The sequence below is a fragment of the Phoxinus phoxinus genome (assembly GCF_949152265.1).
Source record: "Phoxinus phoxinus genome assembly, chromosome: 11".
NCBI classification, from domain to species: domain Eukaryota; kingdom Metazoa; phylum Chordata; class Actinopteri; order Cypriniformes; family Leuciscidae; genus Phoxinus; species Phoxinus phoxinus.
In genome coordinates this window covers 22346162-22370541 of record NC_136886.1, presented here as the reverse complement: position 1 = coordinate 22370541, position 24380 = coordinate 22346162, and the positions used below count along the sequence as shown (strand labels likewise).

Genomic DNA, 24380 nt, shown 5'->3' with positions numbered 1-24380 from the left:
TTCCCTCCTCTGCGTTCCGGAACAGCGGGGGAGGGGAGGTCCACGGAGCTCGCCCATCCCTCGCTCTCCGAAGCGAGAAGCGAGCAGCAGTCGTCATCCCCCTCAGATACAGCTTGCTGGTCATCCTCCATAACGGACATAGCGGCGGGCTGCGGCTGTTGTCCGTCGGTGAGCGACTCGAGCGAAGCGTTGAGAGGAGCTAGCGGCGGTGGCGGCGGCGAGCTCCTCGTGGAGGGAGGTTCCGGGACCCGCTGAGCGCGGCGCTTCTTACGGCGCGGCGCTACAGGGGGTGGGTGAGCAGCTTCGGCAAATGATGCAAGGCGAGTCCGCAGAGTCGCGATGGGCATCATGTCGCAGTGATGGCAGCCGCCATCACCGAGAGCGATAGCTGCATGTTCCTCGCCCAAGCAGGAAACACACAGCAGGTGGTGGTCCCCGTCGATGAGCGCGGCTCGGCAGGAGCCGCAGGAAACGCGAGACATCTTTAGCTTCGTGAATTTTAGAAAATCGGTGTGTTAGACAGCTATGCTCGTATTTATAGGCCTAGGCCACGCCTGTTTCGGCGGGAGATGACGCAGAATGGGCGCGAAGCGTCCTCATTGGTCAGCGTCTCTGGCCTCGCATAGGCTGTGCTTTTCTGGCGGAGCAGCCAATGGGTGAGCGATATTGCTCCGCCTAAGGTTGTATGCTACAGAAAAGCGTTTTACATGTTTACAAAATTAAGGATTAATTTTTAGGCTTCAATCTCGACAAAGAAATACTTTCCCGTAGCGTTCTTTCGACGCAGTACGAGAGAACTCTACGTAAGAGAACATATGTCCTAATTGCGTGAAGTAGCCGCTACATCAGAAGTGCGGGCATCCGTTTACTATTAATGAATGCCCCGCGTCCAGTAACGTTACACTATCACGAAATATGATAGTAACCAGCACTAGTCAATAAGCAGGCTACGATCAGAGCCGTTAAGAGCACGATTATGCATATAAAGCTAAGCAGACGTCACATAGGGAATATGTGTTAACATTTCAAACATGCTAGTTGTTTTACATTATTTGAAACTGCAGCGGCAGCAGTGAATAGACAGTGCCTATTTGCTTTTGACGCGCTGTGTCGCGCCTCTTGCCGGTGTAGAGACTGTTCATGATGCTCGGGATCTCTGATTATCATAATTCCCTGAGTGTATCCTGATGGAAATATAAAGAGGCCTTAAACTCCAACAATCTTTTGAAAACAGAGTGTTTTTACCACACACAGTTCAGCGCTACTACTGGGCTCCAGTGCTCCTTTCATGGATGCAAGAATCAGTTCCCACTTCCCGCCCCGAGCGTAAAGCCAAACGTGATTGGTTGAAGCGATAACGTGCTACGATTGGCCAGCTCGATGTGGCCGTTATCTGATTGGCTTGAGTAGGCGGTGGGTGGAGTCCACTTATTTGTGGATTTCTCTGCACGTCTGCGCTAGAAGTGTTTCAAAATCCACAAATGCGTGAGGGGATTCACAAATGCACAGGAACCGATTCACAAATGTGTGCAGCGATTTACAAATGCACAGGAACCGATTCACAAATAAATGCCAGGCAGAGTTGTGTTTGTAAAATAAGAAAACATTTGTAAATGTTTTATTTATTTGCAAATCTCATTTTATTTATTTGTGAATTTTATATTTTTTTGTGAAACTCTTTACATTTATTTGTGGATCTTAATCTATTCATTTGTGCATTCGATACATTTTTGTGAATCTCTTTACATTTATTTGTGAATATTAATCTATTTATTTGGAATATTGCAACAATAATAACCCCATAATTATGGCAGTCGGTTTCTGCAAGTGAAATTAGTTTTAACTCGAGTTTTAATTTAGTGCATTTTACAGTAACAAACGGTATATTACAGTAAAATACTGTAGATTACAGTAAAGAACTGTACAATTAACAGTAAATTACTGGCAACAGTGTTGCCAGTATTTTACTGTAAAAAAACCCGGTAAGGTCTAACAGTGTAAATCACAAGTTAATACCAATTTGTATTGGTTATAGATCTGCCAGGTTCTCACACCAGCCAATCACAGCGCACTCCCTCTCCCACTTCGGTTCACCTTCGGAACACAAATGAAGAGGGCTTTGAATTCTGAGGGCTTTCTGTCCCTCAACAATTCAACAATCCGATCACATGTTTAGCGTTCATGTAAACACTACATTCAGATTCATCAATCAAAATTAATTCAGTGTGTCATCAACACTCAATGTCCCTCAGCAACATGTTTGTTGTAGCTCACTTTTTTTTTGTCTGCAGCAACTCTGAGCACTTTTCATATTCTTTATCCTGGCTGAAGCACTTTTTTCAATCTATAAGAATAATATAATCAATGTTAGCCTATAGCTTATTAACTTATGAGTAATTAACTTATGTTTATTTGACAGTGATTTTACATTTCTTGTATGAAGGCTAAATACAAATAAAATATTAACAATAATTTATTTGGACCATTTTTTATTATAAAGTTTTATAGGAGGTTTCAGAGACTTTAATTTTTTAATTTTTCAGAAGTTTGTAGGTAGGCCTACAGACATTAATTGTGGGCGTTCTTGGCAGTTTTTTCTGAGGCTTTCATATTGTTCATATCGATATCGGAATTATATCGTATCGACCGAAATGAATAAATATATTGTGATATAAATTTTGCCCATATCATCCAACCCTATGTTCCACAGAGTCATAAAGGTCTGAAAAAACATGAGAGTAGATGACGACAGATATAAAATATTTTTTGGTAAGTTATTTATCCCTTTAATGTTTACCATATTTTATTTGGGGAGTTATACTGACATTTGTTAGACAAAGATTAATTGGTTTGTAAATGTACTTACCACTAATACACACACACACACACACACTTTTAAAAGAAAACAAATTGAGATATACAGTACATACCATTTAATCATTATAGGCTATGTTAATTAATGGTATTCACTACGACTTCACTATTTACCTGGCAAACAGCTGATGGTTTCACACTCTCTCTTGTCTGTATTAAAGAAGATTATAATTAGAAATTATATTTTTGTAATTTATCCACAATTCTGTGTGGATGTCAAAATATATTAACAATACAGAAGAAGATTTTAGATCAAATTCAATTTGTATTGGTTATAGATCTGCCAGGTTCTCACACCAGCCAATCACAGCGCACTCCCTCTCCCACTTCGTTTCACCTTCGGAACACAAATGAAGAGGGCTTTGAATTCTGAGGGCTTTCTGTCCCTCCATTGGGAGCAATGCAACTAACCCATTCATGGCCCAGAACGATAGGAAAGACATCATTGAAGTAATCCATGTGACTGCAGTGGTTTAACCAATTTTATGAAGCGATGCGGGTGCTTTGTTTTTGCAAAAACATTTTTTTTTACCATTTTATTTAGGAAAATACTGACCTGCAATCCAGTAGGAGGAGCACTGTGGATTGGGTCCCACTTTATATCAAATGGCTTTAACTACTATGTACTTACATTGAAATTAATAATTTGATACAATGGACTTAGTGTACATATATGTTTTTACATTGTACTTATACTTTAAAAATACCTGCTTGTAATTACAGCGGTAATTAATTTATGTAATTACATTTGTAATTACACTGTTGACCTGTCCTTTACACCTTTAACAACCCTTAAACCTACCCATACCAGCACACCTTTCTAGGGCTGGGTATCGTTCAAAATCTTTCGATTCGGTGCCAATTTCGATACCTCAGTTTCGATACCGGTTCCTAACGATACTTTTTTCGATACCAATTTTATGAAATCCATTTTTAACAAGATTACATAACATATTACCTCAGAAAAACTTTTATTTTTTATTTATTTAGTTTTATTTTTTCAGTTTGACTCATGCTCCTTAGCCAGTGCACAAAGAAACAAAAAATGTTTTATAAAGCGCTCATGCTCACCAGAGCTGAATTTTTAAATAAAAAAATACAGTAAAACTTTAGTAATATTGTGAAATAGTAGCCTATTACAATTTAAAATCATATTTGAATATATTTCAAAATGTAATTTATTCCTGTGATGTCAAAGCTGAATTTTCAAAATCATTACTTCAGTGTCACATGATCCTTCAGAAATATGAAAACAGTTTGCTGCTTAATATTTTGGAAACTATGATACATTTTTTCATGATTCTTTGATGAATAAAAAATTCAAAAGAAAAGCATTTATTTAAAAACGAAATATTTTGTAACATTACACATGTTTTGATGTCACCTTTGATAACTTTATTGCATCCTTACTGAAAAAAAATCTGACTAACCAACACATTTTTGAACGGCAGTGTACATTCAGTAGGTTATTATTTATTGCAATATAAACACTGGAGTGATCAACAAGGTATCTCTTACAAGAGCAGAAAGTTGCTCCGTCTTCGACTGGTAAATACTTTCTGCTCTTGTTTACTCCGTGCGCTGTCAAGGTCTTCATCATGTTTGTCGTGGTACCGGTCTTTGCAGCAATTATTTTACCGCAAATACTGCATCGCGCGCTGTTGGCATCGAGCCTGGAGAAATGTACCCACACTTTTGATCGACTTTTCCACATCTTTAAGGTATTATGTGTGTGTGTTCGCGTCTCATACAAGTATGCGCGTCGAGAGTTTGTGCGCGGAGAGTTCCGCACGTCTCGTGTGTGTAGAGTTTGTGTGTATGTGCGTGAGCGACTTTATGTGTGTCGCATTTATGTGTGTGCATTTCATATGTATTTGTTTGAGCACTGACGTTGATGAGTTAACTCCTTAGGAATCGAAATCTGGAACCGAACAACATGTCATTTTTCGATACTCGATAGAATCGAGGCAATTCGGTCGGTACCTAAAAAGTATCGAGACTCGGTACCCAGCCCTACACCTGTCCCTAACCTTACCCGTATCACATCTCAATAGCAGAAAAAGTATTTTACAATACAACATGAACACAATAAGTACATTGTACTTACATAGAAAAATAAGTACATAGTAGTTAAAGCCACTTAAAGGTGCCCTAGAATGTGTTGAAATAATATTTTAATTTTGTCCCTGATATCTACATAGAGGGTATGTGGCTTAAAAAGCCATTTCAAATGTCCAGAAAAGGTTTTACAGGTCAATTTCCAACCCTATAAATTGGCCCTAGAATGAAATGGTCTGTTTTTACCTTATTTGGAAGGGTCATGAATAGTAATGAGGAGTTCTGCTCTGATTGGCTCTTTCACTGCGGGCTCATTACAAGAGCTCAGAGAGTCACAGCAAACAGGTCCGACGTGCAAATGGAGAGACTCGGTGTACAACCGTATATGTTTGAGCCGGTTTCAGACGACGATGCAGAGTTTGAGGAACAAGCGGTTGTTTGTAGAATGCAAATGGACGTTTCGGAGTGGTAAGTTTATTCATTATTTTCAGTACGAACTTAACAGTCACGTGTGTGCGTGTGTGTGTGTATGTGCGTGCGTTCGTTCGTGCGTGCGTGTGTCTGTGTGCGTGTGCTTCACCTGCGCAGCGCAGTTCTGTGTAGCACCGTATCTCTGAAAGGGCTTGGCTTATGCAAATTTTGGAGGCGTACATATTAATGATCCCATCGGTTACATCACAGTAGGTGTTATGTGGAGATTCGCCCGTTTTTCAGGGGTGTTTTTCAAAAACGAGATTTAAACAAGAAGGAGAAAACAATGGTGTTTGAAACTCACTGTATGTCATGTCCATGTACTAAACTATTGTTATTTAACTATGGCAAGTTAAATTCAATTTCACATTCTAGGGCACCTTTAATATAAAGTGGGACCGTGGATTGTGTTGACTCAAGACCGGAAGTTGTTCCGTGAATGTGCTTTAGATAATATTAATTTGTACATAGAGGCAAATTATATTGTTGTTTTTTGCGCAAAACAAAGCACTTGCATCGCTTTATACAATTGAGGTTAAACTACTGGAGTCACATGGATTACTTTAATGGTGTCGTTACTACCTTTCTGTGGCTTGAATTTATTAGTTGCGTAGGCTCCCAATGGAGGAACAGAAAGCTCTTGGAGTTCATCAAAAATATCTTCATTTGTGTTCCGAAGATAAACGAAGGTCTTACGGGTTTGGGCATGAGGGTGCATAATTAATGACAGAGTTTTCATTTTTAGCTGAACTATACCTTTAAGGAATCCTGGAAACACCTTAAATCAACCACAGCATGCACACGTCCATTTTCTGGAAGAACTGAAATGCAGAAGAAAAAAGTTTCACAAAAAAAAAAAAACATTTTTAAATGATTCACTTAAAGCTTCATATAAAGTACCCAGAAAAGTAAAATGTTAGCTGCAGCCCTGTTTTACAGTGCAAATCCTCCATACTTTGCACTTCTTTAATAGTTCCCATGTTTGAGAAATTGTGTTTACACAAATATATTGCTTTCACTTTAGCATAATTTAAGCATGGCCATTGTGAACAGGATTTATCACATCATATCAGGATTTATCAATGTGCAAAGTAGAGCTAGGGCTACTCTATAGTGAAAGGCAAGATGTTCACTAAAAAATAAGATGAACAAGTCACATGGACAATATTTTTGATACTTTCAGAATTTAAATTAGGTTAATAAAGGGTTAGTACACCCACAAATGGAAATTCTGTTATTAATTACTCACCCTCATGTAGTTTCAAACCTGTAAGACTTTAGTTCATCGTTTGAACACAAATGAAGATCTTTTAATGATATGGGAGAGTTTTCTGTCCCTCCATTGACAGCTATGCAACTACCACTCTGACGCTTCAAAAAGTTAATAGAGATTGTAAAACTAATCCATTTGAATTAAGAGACTATACCCCTTTATATAATTGAATTAATGTAAGATTGAATTTAGGATTTTATTCACATGTAAACATTGCCCAAATAGAAGCTCAACCGCACTTGCTTTGACAAGCGAGAACAAACCTCATTGGTTCTTGCTGAACTCAAACGAGCTGTGAAACACACGAGAGTGAACCTCATCAGTTTACACACGTCAAGCAAACACGCTTGAGCTTCCGTTTACCACAACAACAGGGTATCTGCACATTCTGCACAAGTCAAATTTAAGGCTTTTTAAGACCTGAAGAAATCAAAATTAATACCGTACATTAGGGGTTTGCAATATTAACAAAAATATATCTCGATATTTTCAAAGTTTTGTTGATAATAATTAGATGATATTTTACTGATTTTGTACTGGTACCATGGCTGGTTTAGGCCTGTTGTTGACAGCAGACTCACAAAGATATTCATATTTAACATATTCTATCTATGCAGTGGTCAGTTTACAGTAGTGACTGAAATAAATTTTTTTATTAAGGGGCAATATTTGCCACCTTAAATTGATTTCCAGGGGCATTTTCACCTAAATATGGAAATTATTTATAAACGTATTAGAGGTAAGCATCACCTTTTATGTCAAATTCTAACATTCAAATTAAATTCTATTAGAATAAGACCGTACCACTGTCAAATTAAATAATTAAATTAAAAACCATCTTTGCAGTGCAGAGGTGACACAGAAGCGGCATCCGAACTGGCATTACTATATTTACACTTAATTTGCAATTGCATAAATAAAGCTATTCAATATTTAAATATGAAATTATTTATAATTTTAACATTTTAATTAAAGGGTACTTTAAATATGCAACTAAACCCGCCAGTAGGTGGCAGTAAGTCACTGTCTTAATAAGCGAGTTGTTGGAGTTTTATTCAACCGATTTGTTCAAACGGCCGATTCATTCATGAATCAAATGATTCGTTCAAAACGCGGATTTCAGTTTTTAAAAAAGAATCGCTGTCTGTTGGACTACAGTTTCATTATGAAATTCTCGTCGGCGAAATAAAGGGGGAAACAAACAATATTGACAATATAAAAAGTAACACACAATGTTAACTTTATTGTTAATTTAACTGTTGTATAAAATAAATAGCACATTTGCAATTGTGCACAGGAAAACGGCACTTCTGCTCGTGATATTCTAATATAACAACATAATATGATATAAATATAATAAGACAAAAACTAATTTGGGGACATATCTATAATTGCACTGACACATCAAGCAGTGAAAGCAAGCATGAGAGACAAACGCGATGTCAGCTCGAACTCGCGGTGCCTTGTACGTAGTTAAAACAATGATTACAATATCATCATAGTTCATAGACAATCCTAAGCACAAAGAATTAACTTACTGAACTGACATTTACTCGTTCTCTTATCCTCTCCTCTCCTCTCTCGCGTGCAGGAGACAGACGCAGGCTAATACGCTGCCGTAAATGACGCGAATTGTCACGTGAACAAGCAAATCCACAAAGATAGAATAATAAAAATAATACGTACGCTAATTAGATAGTTTTCATTTGGAAAGCATTTAGATACGTCGTCAAAGTGTCATCTAAAATTGAAGACCTTTCATAGGTAAAAATAAGACTTTTCATGAGTAAAAATAAGACTTTAAGACTTTTTAAGGCCTTAAATTTTAAATATCGAATTTAAGACCTTTTAATACTTTTTAAGGATCCGCGGGGACCCTGCTGATGTGCGAATTGATGAATATGTATATGTGAATAAAAGCCTAAATTAAATCTGTTCATCATATAAAACGATTGTATCTCTACAGAAAAATGTTGACTATACTGCTTGATTTAAATTATTTTACAATCTCTTTAGAATGGTAGCATACAGGTAGCAAAAGACTATTTGAAATGTAATATGTAAAATGGCAATGTATTATTTAAATTTAAATTTTCCATACTATGCAATGTTTAGGGCAAAGTGACAATTCAAATTCAATAATATAATTAAATTAGCCATTTCCTACACTTGTTTTAACATATAATTTAAACATACATTAAAAAAAAAGTTGTAAAATTAAAACAAAAATGTATTACAAAAATGATTAGAGATGTTTAAAGGCATAGTTCACCCAAAAATGAAAACTCTGTCATTAATTACTCACCCTCATGTCGTTCCAAACCTGTAAGACTTTCGTTCATCTTCAGAACACAAATGAAGATCTTTTTAATTAAATCAGAGCTTGACAAGTGAGAACAAACCTCTTCCTCAAACGTGCTGCGCAACACACGAGAGTGAACCTCATTTGCGCTCGCATGTCAAGCGAACATGCTTGAGCTTCCGTTTACCGTAACTGATGTGTGAATGTATTAATATTTATGTGAATAAAAGTCTAAATTCAACCTGTTCATCATAAAGGAAGCAATCATGTCTTCACAAAATTTAGACTAAACCATTCAATTCATATGGATTAGTTTTACAATCACTTTATGAACTTTTTAAAGTGATAAAGTAGTAGTAGCTTAGCTGTCTATGGGGGATCAGAAAGCTCTCATATTTCATTATTAAGATCTTCATTTGTGTTCCAAAGATGAACGAAAGTCTTACATGAACGACATGAGGGTGAATATTAATGAAATAATTTTTGGGTGAATTATGCCTTTAACATGTTCAAGCTAAAATTGTAGCAAAATGATAATTTAAATGCTTTTTTTTCTTAATTGCATTTACACTCACAGTTAAGACACTTACGATTACATTTTTATTAAATACCCGCGATGAACGTAGCAAAATTCAATGTGGATTTGAAAATGCAATCATTGCATCAAGCGCCTTAACTTTGAGTGTAAAAGCAACTAGGAAAAATAACTTAATTATAATTTTGTTACAATATTTGCTTGAACATGTTAAACATCTAATTTATGCAACACATTTTTAATGTAATTTTTAAAAACTTATAAAAATGTTCAGATGTATGTTTGAATTATATGTTAAAGCTAGTGTAGTAATGCAAATTATTATATTATTGATTTATTATTATTATTATTTTTGCTCCAGATGTTGCGCATATAGTATGGAAAATGTAAATGAAAATACAGAAATACATTGCCATTGTACATGTTACATTTATATACTTTATAAATGTCAGAGTTTTATGTGAATATAATTAGGTGACAGAAATCTTTCAGTTCTCTTACGTAGAGTTCTCTCCTACTGCGTCGATATAGCGACGCTACGGGAAAGATATTTCTTTTTCGAGATTGAAGCATAAAAATTAATCCTTAATTTTGTAAAATATGTAAAACGCTTTTCTGTAGCATACAACCTTAGGCAGAGCAATACCGCGCGCCCATTGGCTGCTCTGCCAGAAAAGCACAGCCTATGCGAGGCCAGAGACGCTGACCAATGAGGGCGCTTCGCGCCCTTCTGCGTCATCTCCCGCCAAAACAGGCGTGGCCTAGGTCTATAAATACCAAGCATAGCTGCCTCCACTCCAATTTTCTATCCTTCACGAAGCTACACGCATCGTAGGACCGGATTCGAGCCACCACAGCCGTCTGATACAGCACCTCAGCAGGACGAGCCCTTACCTGAAGCCGCTGGTCTTCGCCGCCTTCAGCCGCCGTTCCCTGCTGCGCTTCTCCGGCGTGGAATATCCTTTGATCACTTTGTGTGTGTTTTGTGTGTGTGTTCGCCTACTGCGTCACATACTTTTTCTCACAAAGAGCAACGAGTGTCTTTTTAAAGATGTCTCGTGTTTCCTGCGGCTCCTGTCGAGCTGCACTCATCGACGGGGACCACCACGAGCTGTGTGTTTCCTGCTTGGGCGAGGATCATGCAGCTATCGCTCTCGGTGATGGCGGCTGCCATCACTGTGACATGATGCCCATCGCGACTCTGCGGACTCGCCTTGCATCATTCTCCGAAGCTGCTCACCCACCCCCTGTAGCGCCGCGCCGTAAGAAGCGCCGCGCTCAGCGGGTCCCGGAACCCCCCTCCACGAGGAGCTCGCTGCCGCCACCGCCGCTAGCTCCTCTCAACACTTCGTGTGAGTCGCTCACCGATGGACAACAGCCGCAGCCCGCCGCTTTGTCCATTATGGAGGACGACCAACAAGCCGTATCTGAGGGGGATGACGACTGCTGTTCGCTTCTCGCTTCGGAGAGCGAGGGATGGGCGAGCTCTGTGGACCTCCCCTCCCCCGCTGTTCCGGAACGCAGAGGAGGGAAGATCAGCATCGAGGCAGAACTGATGCGTCTGCTCACACAGGCCGTGTCGAGCCTCGATTGGTCGACGCCCGAACAACCTGCTCTCAACCGGCTGGATGGCTGCTTCCTTTCTGGAGAACGCGCTGCGCCACCCTCCAGACACGCCCCATTTCTTCCTGAGCTTCATGAAGAGGTAGCGAAATCGTGGAAGGCGCCATTTTCAGCCACAGTGCGTACCTCTGCCTCGCCAGCATTCTCCGTTTTGGACGGTGCTCGAGACAGAGGCTACCATGCTCTCCCTCCGGTCGAGGAGGCTGTAGCGACTCACCTTTGCCCACCCTCTGCTGGACGGCGGGCTAAGGGAGTACTACCATCCAAAGCTTGCCGCACGTCATCAGCTTTGAACGGCCGCGTGTACGCCGCCGCCGGACAAGCTGCATCGGCGCTGCACACCAAGGCGGTGCTCCAAATCCACCAGGCCAACCTCCTCCGCAAGCTAGACGAGGAAGGCCCGGGCGTGATCAGTGTTCCGGACTTACGTAGCGCCACAGACCTAGCTCTTCGTGCTACAAAGTCCGCCGCACATGCCATTGGGAGAATCATGGCCTCAGCTACTGTTTCCGAGAGACATTTGTGGCTGACTCTCTCTGAAATGGCGGAGTCGGAGCGCTCTGCGTTCCTCGACGCTCCCATTTCACCGACTGGCCTCTTCGGATCTTCCGTGAAGGACTTCGCGGACCGATTCGCTGAGGTACAGAAGACTTCGCAGGCCATGAGACATTTCCTGCCAAAGCGCTCCAGTTCCGCAACAGGCCGCCCTAAACAGCCGCCTGCCCGAACTCAGCAGCGCCCCGCGCCCGCCGCGCCGGCCCAGCAACAGGCCCGAGAGAGACCACGGTCTCGCTCCGCCGGACGCCGCCCGCCACCGCGTGGTCCTCGGCCCAAGATCACTCTCAAACCCGAGGCCTCGGCGCCATCCTAGCCCTGCTAGGAAAAAGACGGTGTTCGGGTCCCGCTGCGGCCGGACTTCCACCCAAGATTCCCGCTTGTACAGCCCTAAGTTCAGTGTTTGTACCAGTGTATTCAGCAGCCAACAAACCGGCCGTAAAGCCCGTTTGCCTGCACACAAACGCCGTTTTCACGGCGACCCAGATAAATCTAAAAAAGAGTTTAATTTCTAGTGTCCCGGCCAAGGCCGACGGTGTAATGTGTGTAACTGCAATGCCCACCCAGTGCCCATTCATTCACACAAACACAGCCCCGTTCAACACAGGGTTTGCACACATAAAATCGACTCATGTCGATTGTGCTTCACATGTAGTGAGCGTGCCCACTGCCCAGTGCCCACAACCACTACACACTGCACGTTCCGCGGTTTCTGTAAAAACGAAACTAACGAACGGTCAGTCAGTACACAAACACAGTGTCCCCGGTGTTATAAATGTGCCCGCCACCAAGCGCCCACGTTTATTCACAAACATAACGAGCCCTACGGGGCTCGCCCAGCGCGCTCTCTCTCAACACAGAGAGCCGAGCGCGCGCGGGATGCATACTGTGTTAAACATGCCCCCCGCCTCACACGCCACGGCGTCCATGTTACAGCACACGGTTGCTCTCGTGTCGCCGCCATTTCGCGACCAGGGCCCAGATTACATTCAACCCCTAGTCACACGTGCAGATGCATGGGAAAGACTTCCCGGGGTCTCAGAATGGGTGCTAGAGACGATAAAAAGAGGCTATTCGCTACAGTTTCATCGACGCCCTCCCCGTTTCACGGAGGAAGTCGAAACCACGGTAAAAACAGAAGTAGCACACCTACTTCGAGCCGAAATAGCGAAGCTATTGAGCAAAGGGGCCATAGAGCTTTTATCTCAAGCTCAAAGCGAAGGGGGTCTGTACAGCAGATATTTCCTGGTACCGAAAAAAGACGGGGGTCTCAGACCCATTTTAGATCTCAGGCATTTGAACAAAGCGCTGACAAAGCGAAAGTTCAGAATGCTCACGACCAGAAAAATCCTTGCGCAGATTCGCCGAGGAGACTGGTTTATGGCAATAGATCTGAAAGACGTGTATTTTCACATACAAATTGCGTCACGTCACAGGCGATTTTTGAGATTCGCCTTCGAGGGCCAGGCATATCAGTACACAGTCCTGCCATTCGGCCTGTCTCTAGCACCTCGTACATTTACAGTGTGCATGGACGCGGCGCTGGCACCCCTGAGACTCCGCGGCATTCGAATTCTGAATTATTTGGACGATTGGCTGATTCTAGCTCAATCGCCTTCAGAACTCATTCGCCACAAAACCCTAATACTCGATCACCTCGAGTGCTTAGGTCTGAGAGTCAATTGGGAGAAAAGTTCACTGTTTCCCAGTCAAAGGATCTCCTTTTTGGGACTGGAACTGAACTCGCTGTCTATGACAGCTCGGCTGTCATCACAGCGCAGGCGAAACTCCCTGCAGATGGCGAAATCCTTCCGCAGCGGTCATATAGTGCCGCTCAGGAGGTTTCAAAAAATGCTAGGCCTCATGGCCGCAGCCTCGGCAGCTCTACAGTTGGGCCTGCTGCGCATGCGCCCACTGCAGTTCTGGCTAAAAGCGCGCGTACCGCGCCGAGCATGGGTTCACGGTCGTTGTCGCCTCAAGGTCAATCAGGAATGCATTTCAGCCCTGACACCATGGAGAGCGTCAGACTGGTACCGGTCAGGTGTAAGCCTGGGGACTTCCTCGAGCCTGAAGGTGGTGTCCACGGACGCCTCCACCTCGGGTTGGGGAGCACTGCTCGAAGGCAGACCGTTCTTTGGCCAGTGGGCGGAACGAGTCGAACTACCGCACATAAACTGCCTAGAAATGATGGCAGTGGACTTAGCGCTGAGGCGTTTCCGTCCTCGGATAAAGGGACACCACGTCCTGGTCCGTTCGGACAACACGTCGGTGTTGCAGGCCATGGGCTCGATTTTGCATCCTCACCCGGAGCTATGGTCCCTTCATGTGTGGGCCATAAACGGGTACCCGCTAAACTCCCAAGAGGAGTGTTAGACACGATCGAGCAGGCTAGGGCCCCGTCTACTAGACGGCTCTACGCTTCCAAATGGTCGGTGTTCTCTGGCTGGTGTTCAGACCGAGGTCTGTCACCCCTTCAGTGCGGGGAAACGGAGGTTGTCTCCTTCCTGCAGGAGCTGTTGGATAAGGGTAGGACCCCATCCACGCTCAAAGTCTATGTGGCAGCCATATCAGCGTTCGTTAATCCGACGCTTGGCCATGCACTGGGCAGAAACGACCTGGTGGTCCGTTTCCTTAGAGGAGCCAGAAGGTTAAATCCTCCAAGGCCTCCTTTCAGTCCCCATTTGGGACCTTTCTACAGTGTTAAACGCTATGAAAGGGGCCCCTTTCGAGCCTATTCACTCAGTTGACATGAAGCACCTGTCTTTCAAGACCGTGTTTCTTTTGGCTCTCGCTTCAGTGAAGCGTGTGGGGGATTTGCAAGCGCTCTCAGTGAGAGCCTCTTGTATGGAGTTCGGGCCCAACGACTCTATAGTCGTGTTGAAACCGAGGCATGGGTATGTACCTAAGTCCCTCAACACACCGTTCAGGGCTCAGGTCATCTCCCTGTCGGCTCTGCCGGCCTCTGAGAACGGAAATAGCTTCCTTTGCCCGGTCAGGGCATTAAGAGCTTACGTGTCCCGCTCCGCTGTTTTTCGACAGTCGGAGCAGCTCTTTGTTTCGTTCAGTGGGCACTCTAAAGGGCGTGCTGCGACGAAACAGAGTTTGTCTCGATGGGTGGTGGACGCCATTGCGCTAGCCTACGCATCGGGAGGTGTGGAATGCCCTCTGGGCATCAGGGCACATTCTACGAGAGGCATGGCCTCTTCGTGGGCTTGGTATAGCGGAATCTCGTTACAAGATATTTGTATGGCGGCAGGCTGGGCCTCCCCGTCTACATTTATAAGGTTCTATAACCTAGAGGTTCCTGCGTTGCAGGCTAAACTGCTCTCGGTCTAAGACCAGGTATGGTGTTCCTGCCCCGCACGGCGGCCCAGGTCACTAAAATGTTTTAAGCATCACTCACTGACAATGTGTCCTATGAGCATGCTATTACCCCCCATATATATCTAATATTTACATATATATGTTATTATGCCCTTAGGGGCGCTATTATAAAGGGATGATGCTAATTCTAGCCGCTCTCCCTATATACTCTTGGTGTAGGCGCTTGTATGCCGGGGCGCGCGCCCGCGCCCTTGGGTGTCTGTGTCGGTCCAAGAACACGCACGGCGTCTTACAGGGGTTCCCGTAGCGTCGCTATATCGACGCAGTAGGAGAGAACTCTACGTAAGAGAACGTACTCGGTTACTAACGTAACCTCGGTTCTCTCTAGGAGAGGGAACGAGTACTGCGTCTCATGCCGTGCGTGCCCACGCTGTGTCGCTTCTGTGACGAAAATCGGAGTGGAGGCAGCTATGCTTGGTATTTATAGACCTAGGCCACGCCTGTTTCGGCGGGAGATGACGCAGAAGGGCGCAAAGCGCCCTCATTGGTCAGCGTCTCTGGCCTCGCATAGGCTGTGCTTTTCTGGCAGAGCAGCCAATGGGCGCGCGGTATTGCTCTGCCTAAGGTTGTATGCTACAGAAAAGCGTTTTACATATTTTACAAAATTAAGGATTAATTTTTATGCTTCAATCTCGAAAAAGAAATATCTTTCCCGTAGCGTCGCTATATCGACGCAGTACTCGTTCCCTCTCCTAGAGAGAACCGAGGTTACGTTAGTAACCGAGTACGATTTCATTTGAAGTGCAGTTTTACTGTGCTTTATCAAGATTTACATCACTCTGTCTTTATGGCAAACAAACTCTTAGGACTAAAAATTCAACCTCATCAGAAAAAATAATATCATAAGATTAAGAAACTCAAATAACTGATCCCAGATAGCAAAATACACTCGGGCCAGATCCGGTTAGATTCTCACCTGCCGGAGATTTACCCGTCGGCCCGCTTCCGTCTGCCGCACTCGTGCCGGATGCCTGTTTACTCACTGGCCGATTCCGGTCCGAATCAATCGGCCCAGATGCGGCAGCCGTTAACTTGCCGACCCTGCCGCAATAAAACCGGAATCGGGCCTTCACTAATACGCACTGCACGCCGGAGCTGGCGCGAATCAATCGTGCCATGTTATTATGAACCTTTAGGCTGTTGATGTTTCTTGAATAACCCATGTAATTACTTTTGTGTTGAAATGAAAGAAAATGCTAAAGTCAATCCATATGTATAGCCTACTAACTTTTGAATAAAATGCAAACAAAATTAAAACATTTTAATATTTATCCCATAATTGTTGCAAATGATATAAACCAAGGCCAGAAAATATGAAGAAAATATTTATTTATAAAATTGCACATGTCTCAAGAAACAACTTAAAAACACACAAGTCATTTAGGGAATTACACTAGTATAAAGAAATATACTTGCATCAAAAAAAATAAAAAAAATATATATATTGCAAAATTAAAAAGAAAAAATTAAAAGACTTAAATAAATTTGAACATAAGTAACAACATTGCACAAGTTAAGAAATATCCTAAAACACCAAATTTTAAATAAACTTTAATATAAAAAAAAAGTGCCTGTGTAAAGCGCACAAGTTTGAGGAAACCTCTTAAAAGCCTTCTTGAAGCCTGCTCAATTTAGCTCTTTCCTTCCTCCATCCCTGTCAGGAGCAAGTAGTAGCCATCTTGTTATATATTTTTCCACCTTTATCAGTGGACATCTTGGTATGGACATTTGTCCTTACTGCATCTGTATATAGAAAACAAGTCAAAAATAGATAGTTATACTTTGTCGTGCAACAGTGTTGATAAAAATAAATAACATGATTGTTACCAAACAAGTGCAACCTACATAAGATGGACTTTTTCCCCTCTAACTACAGATCAGAAAATGTTACTTAAATCCTTATAAAAATAAAATACATATTCATGTGAAAGTTGTCTTACACGACAGACAGTATAGCAGCCTCAATGTGCTGGAGTATAACTTACTGACTACAACAGTCCTGAGGGCCAATCCACGAAATGCCAGTTTTTGGTTTGCACCACTCCAGTTAACTTTTTTAGCCAAGGAGTTCAACAAAAGCTTTCCCAGGATACGCCACACAGCTTCTTTAGTGGAAAACCCACCAATAATTCCAAAATAGGTTACCTATTTAAAACAAACACAAATAACTGAGTATACAAAAAATATATAATACACAAGACAAATTGAGTGAAAAATGCAAGTGCTTGAACTTACAAACTTCTTGATTTGTTCTGGCTGATCCTTTATTTGATTTTCAAGCCTTTCCAGATCAGATAAATCTGACAAAGGAAGGTTGAATGAACTGATGTCTGGACATTCATCACTCTGCGACTGAGCACTGTTCTGTTTTTGCTGATTTTTTAGAACCATGACAAGCTGATGCTTGATGACCTCTTGTGCTTTAAAAACTTCAGTCAGCAGGGCTGCAAAATACAAAAATAATAGAGCATAAATTAACTTGAAGCTTGCTTTTTTCATATAGTGTTTGGTAGGATAAAGAGTCAGTAAATATTTATATTTATATAATATTTACCCACTGGACAACCATCCAAAGAAAAACAATTAAAATAAAACAACTTGACAGTGGGTTTAAGTTTACCAGAAATCTTTTTAGTTTTGTTAAAATTGTTTAGTTAATATTTTTAAAGGCCTAATTCAACTAAAAAGTAAAGAGTAAGTTGTGTATACTTACAAACACATGAAGAACTGTAACATGTGCTGTCTCCATCTCCAACTGCACTGGTACATGGACTTAAATTATTCCTAGAGGTGTTGGGACTTGTAATGCCATATGCCTGTCTGGATGGAGTTCTCAGGGCATCTACCATAGTCAGTGGTGGTGACGGTATTTGTGGTGCTGCAACAACTTCTGAATGATCCTGAATTCTGCCTGTTTTTTCCAGTCTCTTGCTGGCAAAGAAATGATCTTCATCACTCTCACCTGAGTGGTTTCTTTTATTCCCCCTGAACAGATAAATGTGGAAAAAAATTAAAATAGTGCCATAACAAAACATGCAGATTATAATGGATGAATGCAATAGATGTATAATTTACATACACAAGACATAGTTCACCCAAAATGAAAGTTCTATAATCTATTCCCTCATGAAGTTGTTGCAGACTTTTCATTTTGGGGTTAACCACAGGGCAAATCCATGCAAAGGTCATCTTTACCATTGAAAAAAACCATACTCTTTTTAAGTTGTCCAGTTAGGTCTGTATAATTCACGGAGTGGCTGGTATTAAATGCATTTACTGAGAATTTATATTTAAAGGGATACCCCACTTTAAAATGAAAATTCTGTCGTCATATACTCACCCTCATGTCGTTTCAAAACCTGTATGAATTTCTTTCTTCTTGTGAACACAAAGGAAGATATTTAGAAGAATGTCAGTAACCAGACAGTTTCTGGTACCATTGACTCCCATAGTATATCTTTTTTCCTACTATGGAAGTCAATGGTACCAGAAACTGTCTGGTTACTGACATTCTTCTAAATATCTTCCTTTCTGTTCACAAGAAAGAAAGACATTTATACAGGTTTGAAACAACATGAGGGTGAGTATATGACGACAGAATTTTCATTTTAAAGTGGGGTATCCCTTTAAATTTTTGATCGCAAATGTCACGTCCATAACGTTGGAACTGCCCTACACCAGTAATATGAAAAACAACTGTGGTAAAAAATACAAACAAACCTGTTCTTTCTTTTTGTGTATGCTGGACGATCATCATCATCATCTGTCTGCAAGTCAGACATCAGAGTTGCCTGTGGAAGTTTGAGCCGAGCTTCCTGATAGGGGTCTATAAAATATTACATTGTTAACATCCCCAAAAATGAAATGAAATAGTGTTTTCATAATATATTATATTACCTGTTGTGTGAATAATTCGCACCCTGAAGGCAGACCAAGTATGATTTGGAGATTCTTGCTGTGTCAGATTTGTAAGATTTGACAGATTTGTAAGTCGGCCAAGCACAGGTACCATTCTGCACCCATGAAGATGGCACAACTTCTACTTCAGATGATTCGGTGAATTCCACAATATGGAACATTTTCAAAAATGAAATCTTAAAAAAAAAAGAAGAGCAATTTGTTGCATTTTTCACATTTACAATTTCAACCATTTTATTTTCATAAATACTGTTATGTTACACCCCACAAAACACTACCTGAATGTGGGATTTAGGTGTATTATGTTTAAATAAATCTACACTACAATAAAATCCTAAATACACACATTTGAATTGCTGTTGATGTCAATTTAAATGCAGTAAAGGTAGACAGGCAAACTTGTTTTGAAAAGGAAGCATGACATTTAAGTGTCTCTTCAATTTTGGACACTTTACGCTAATAAAGTAAATGGTCAATTTTGAATTCATATGTAATTAGTTCAGTTTCTTAAAATAACTGGATCTAAATTAAAGTTATAGCCTACTAATCACGGTTACAATTTGACATTGTGAATGTTTTAAAATAACAAGAGTCCGAGTCCAACAGCATATCAAGTATTAAAACCTTACCTTTGTGATCGAACTCCAACGTTGAAATGTTGTCAAACTTTTGACCAACTGAATCTCTTACCGGTGTACCAGTCTATGGCGTGTGTAACGTTACACCTTTATCGTCCATTCAATGACCGTCGTCCAATCAGTATAGGCTACGGAAATACATCATTCATTATGCAAGATTTGAAATTTGCCGTGCATTGTTCGAGCTTAGCTAAATGCTATTGGCTAGGCTATTACCCAGTTACTTTGAAACCGCGTTTAAAACCCAATGAATCACAACATTATCTGCAAATGGCCATTGGATTGGAACAATTTTCAAAGAACTGTACTGTTTGTATGGTATTAATGAGCACATATGCTATCACTTAGGCGATTTAGGTGGTAGGAGGATTTCTATGCCAGTAAGTGGAGCTAGCAGGCAGCTGTATGTGGGTTATGTAACGTTAGTCTCACGCGTGGTGTTAACTTCCCTTTCAGAGCGTCTGCTAACGTTACATAAAATAATAGAAAATAAAAGCCCAATTTACCCATTTTCTTAGATGATCCTAATTTCGTATGTCTTGCCAATTTCGTATCCATTGTTTTTTTGTTGTTGTCCAAACTGCAAAAACTTGTGATCATCACCACTAGGCTACAATGAGACCCCTCCCACTGCTGTGCGAGGGATGATGATGTCAGCTGATCGCGCATACGTTTAAAATAGTACATGTAAATAAAAATTAAATACAAAATTGGTACATGTAAATAACATGGGTAAATAATGATCTGCATGCTTCATTACAAAAAAAAATAGTTTTGCATGGTTATAAATATTAAAGAATGCTGTGCAAAACGACACTATTATTAGTAGCTATAGTTTAATATAAAGTTTTACCGCAGATATTTTGTTTTGGACAAGTTCACGACATTCGACGAGTAGATATCAGATGCGTTCAGGAATTTATGTCAATTTTAAAATAATTTTTATGTTAATTATTGCTTCATTAAATCCATTGATTGAACGTAAGCCGAGTCATTTCCAGAAGTGGCCCGGATCTCTACAGCCAGATGCGGCGAGCATGAATCGGCCCAGTGCTGTACAGCCGTAACAAAAATGCATGTGCCAGAGTGAGCTGCGGGCCACACTCGGCCCGGTTAACACACGCCGATGCCGAGTCTGAGCCGCAGGCGCCGCGGGGCAGCCGAGCTCGGGCCGATTATACATGCTATCTGGGATTGTACTGATAGCAAAAATAGTAACTTACTGATGCTACTTGACTCACAGCTGAGGATGCAGTAAGACTTTCAGATGTGTGATCAGTGAGACAGTTTACCCCATCATCTTCATGATCTAAAAATCAAAGACACATTTGCTGAGTTTCAACAAAGTTTTCTGATCAAATGAATGACATGTATATGACTTAGGGCAGACTCAGGTAACGTTAACGTTAATCGCATTCATTTAAACACAGAGAACAGTGCACTGTTCGGTGGCGTTCAATCACGTTCTTCAACAACTGCACAGTATTATGGACTAATGTAAAGTAACATGGCACCTCTGGTTAAGCATTCGTTTTCAATAATTACGTATTAAATGTGTACGTTACTTATGACACATAAATTCAATAGCTTTAAAATATATTTTATAGACGGCTAATACTGGATTCGTAAGTTACCTAACGTTAATTACGCTATTTACGTTACACTCGCTAATGTCATGTTGAGTGGCTGTATAAAACGCTTTTTACTTTTTTTTATTTGGTTAAACATAAAACCCACCTTTGAATCTTCTCTTTGTCTTGTAATTCGAGACCAAGCTCCAAAGTTCTTCTGGATAAAGAGGGCGACGCCATGGTGGTGCTCGTGCTCGGCTTCCCGCTCTCCGGTCTATTTGAAAATGCAGCAGCTGCAGCGACCCGGGCAATCAGCTTCATGAAGCTTGCTATACCTAATAGCAAAGCTAACAGTTAACAGTTATAGTGGACAATGGAGAACAAACGCCATATTATGTATACGCGATGACTAGTCAATAACTGCATTAAAAATATAAAAAAGTGTATACAAGTCAAATGGCTAAAAAGCGTTTGATGCGAAGCTAATTTAATTCGCTAAATTAACGTTAAGTGGCTGAAACATTTATATTTTCGACTTGTGAACTAAATATAAACATAAATTATCAGAACTCACCTTTAAATTTGGTCTTCTTCAAGTTTGATATTTAAAATAAACCCTGCTTGGACCGCTGCACTGACTCGTGTAGCCTGCTTCCTGCTGTCAGCTCGGAAAATTCTATAGCTGAAGTGATTTCGACCAATCAGCGTCTTGTTGCTATGCCAAATACTCAACACAGCAACCAATCATGAATGAAACAGTAATTGCCTATCACTGTACCCTTGATGTGAGAACGTACTCGGTAACGTACTCGGTTACTAACGTAACCTCGGTTCTCTCTAGGAGAGGGAACGAGTACTGCGTCGAAAGAACGCTACGGGAAAGATATTTCTTTGTCGAGATTGAAGCCTAAAATTAATCCTTAATTTTGTAATATTGTAAAACGCTTTTCTGAAGCATACAACCTAGGCGAAACAATACAGCTCACCCATTGGCTGCTCTGCCAGAAAAGCACAGCCTATGCGAGGCCAGAGACGCTGACCAATGAGGACACTTCGCGCCCTTCTGCGTCACCTCCCGCCCAAACAGGCGTGGCCTAGGCCTATAAATACGAGCATAGCTGTCTAACACACTGATTTTCGTCAATGAAGCGACGCAGCGTGGGCACGCACGGCCATGAGACGCAGTACTCGTTCCCTCTCCTAGAGAGAACCGAGGTTACGTTAGTAACCGAGTACGTTCTCTTACGTAGAGTTCTCTCGTACTGCGTCGAAAGAACGCTACGGGAACCCTATGTAAACCGCCGTGCGTGCTCTTGGACCGACACAGACACCTAAGGGCGCGCGCGCCCTGGTATACAAGTGCCTACCCCAAGAAGTATAGGGAGAGCGGCTAAAATAGCATCATCCCTTTATAGTAGTGCCTCTTAAGGCATAATAGCATATATATGTAAATATAGATATATATGAGGGGTAATAGCATGCTCATGGGACACATTGTCAGTGAGTGATGCTTAAACATTGAAGTGACCTGGGCCGCAGCGCGGGGCAGGAACACTTATACATATTAAACATTGAAGTGACCTGGGCCGCAGCGCGGGGCAGGGACACTTATACATATTAAACATTGAAGTGACCTGGGCCGCAGCGCGGGGCAGGAACACTTATACATAGTCTTCTAGACCGAGAGCAGTTTAGCCTGCAACGCAGGAACCTCTAGGTTATAGAACCTAATAAATGTAGACGGGGAGGCCCAGCCTGCCGCCATACAGATATCTTGTAACGAGATTCCGCTATACCAAGCCCATGAAGAGGCCATGCCTCTCGTGGAATGTGCTCTGATGCCCAAAGGGCATTCCAAACCTCTAGATGCGTAGGCTAGCGCAATGGCGTCCACTACCCATCGAGACAGACTCTGTTTCGTTGCGGCTCGCCCTTTGGAGCGCCCGCTGAACGAAACAAAGAGCTGCTCCGTCTGTCGAAAAACAGCGGAGCGGGACACGTAAGCTCTTAATGCCCTGACCGGGCAAAGGGAGCTATTTCCGTCCTCTGAGGCCGGCAGGGCCGACAGGGAGATGACATGAGCCCTGAACGCTGTGTTGAGGGACTTAGGCACGTACCCATGCTTCGGTTTCAATACGACTACAGAGTCGTTTGGCCCGAACTCCATACAAGAAGCTCTCACTGAGAGCGCTTGCAAGTCTCCCACACGCTTCACTGAAGCGAGAGCCAAAAGAAACACGGTCTTGAAAGACAGGTGTTTCATGTCAACTGAGTGAATAGGCTCGAAAGGGGCCCCTTTCATAGCGTTCAACACCGTAGAAAGGTCCCAAACGGGGACTGAAGGAGGCCTTGGAGGGTTTAACCTCCTGGCGCCTCTAAGGAAGCGGACCACCAGGTCGTTCCTGCCTAGTGAATGGCCAAGCGTTGGATTAACGAACGCTGATATGGCAGCCACATAGACTTTGAGCGTGGATGGGGTTCTTCCCTTATCCAATAGCTCTTGCAAGAAGGAGAGAATCTCCGGTTCTCCACACTGAAGTGGTGACAGACCTTGATCTGAACACCATCCAGAGAACACCGACCATTTGGAAGCGTAGAGTCGTCTAGTAGACGGAGCCCTGGCTTGTTCGATCGTGTCTAACACTCCTCTTGGGAGGTTAGCGGGTACCCGTTTATGGCCCATACGTGTAGGGACCAAAGCTCGGGGTGAGGATGCAGAATCGAGCCCTTGGCCTGTGAGAGGAGGTCTCTCCTCACTGGAATCGGCCACGGGGCAGTACTTTTCAGTCGCATCAAAGCTGGGAACCAGGTCTGATTCGTCCAGTATGGAGCAACCAGTAGTACTGAGCATCCGCTCTCCTTGATACGCTCCCGCACTTGAGGCAGGAGTGAGACAGGAGGAAAAGCATAGAGCGGACGGCGGGGCCAGGCTCTGGCCAGCGCGTTCGTGCTCTTCGAAAAGAATTCTGGGCAGTGAGCGTTTTCCTGGTTTGCAAACAGGTCTATTTCCGCTCTGCCGAACGTTTTCCACAGCAGACGCACTGTCTGTGTGTGTAGGGACCACTCTCCCGTAGGAACGTTGTTCCGTGAGAGTCTGTCCGGGCCTACGTTCAAGTGGCCTGGCACGTGCATTGCTCTTAACGAGCGCAGGTTGTGCTGGGCCCACACCAGTATGCGT

General features: G+C 42.4%; 1 protein-coding gene across 1 annotated transcript; it reads right to left on the bottom strand.

The window, feature by feature from the left end:
* Positions 1 to 16456: 16456 nt before the first annotated feature.
* Positions 16457 to 21865, bottom strand: LOC307007215 (uncharacterized protein). Its single transcript, XM_079628979.1, has 10 exons — positions 21777 to 21865; positions 21369 to 21537; positions 20855 to 20940; positions 19623 to 19759; positions 18973 to 19169; positions 18796 to 18901; positions 17789 to 18060; positions 17311 to 17519; positions 17061 to 17220; positions 16457 to 16818 (listed from the first exon to the last, which is right to left on the bottom strand). Exons 5-10 carry the CDS (start codon positions 19085 to 19087, stop codon positions 16733 to 16735), a joined length of 948 nt encoding a protein of 315 aa, XP_079485105.1. The 5' UTR covers positions 19088 to 19169; positions 19623 to 19759; positions 20855 to 20940; positions 21369 to 21537; positions 21777 to 21865; the 3' UTR covers positions 16457 to 16732.
* Between the last annotated feature and the right edge of the window lie 2515 nt (positions 21866 to 24380).

What these genes read in the sequence shown, in the direction of transcription:
- LOC307007215 (XM_079628979.1), bottom strand. Translation starts at nt 19,087, where the DNA reads ATGGTACCTGTGCTTGGCCGACTTACAAATCTGTCAAATCTTACAAAT. An exon ending in TTACAGTTCTTCATGTGTTT is followed by an intron (nt 17,520 to 17,788) that starts GTAAGTATACAC and finishes TGTATTTTGCAG; the next exon opens with CCCTGCTGACTGAAGTTTTT. An exon ending in CCTCAGGACTGTTGTAGTCA is followed by an intron (nt 16,819 to 17,060) that starts GTAAGTTATACT and finishes TTCTATATACAG; the next exon opens with ATGCAGTAAGGACAAATGTC.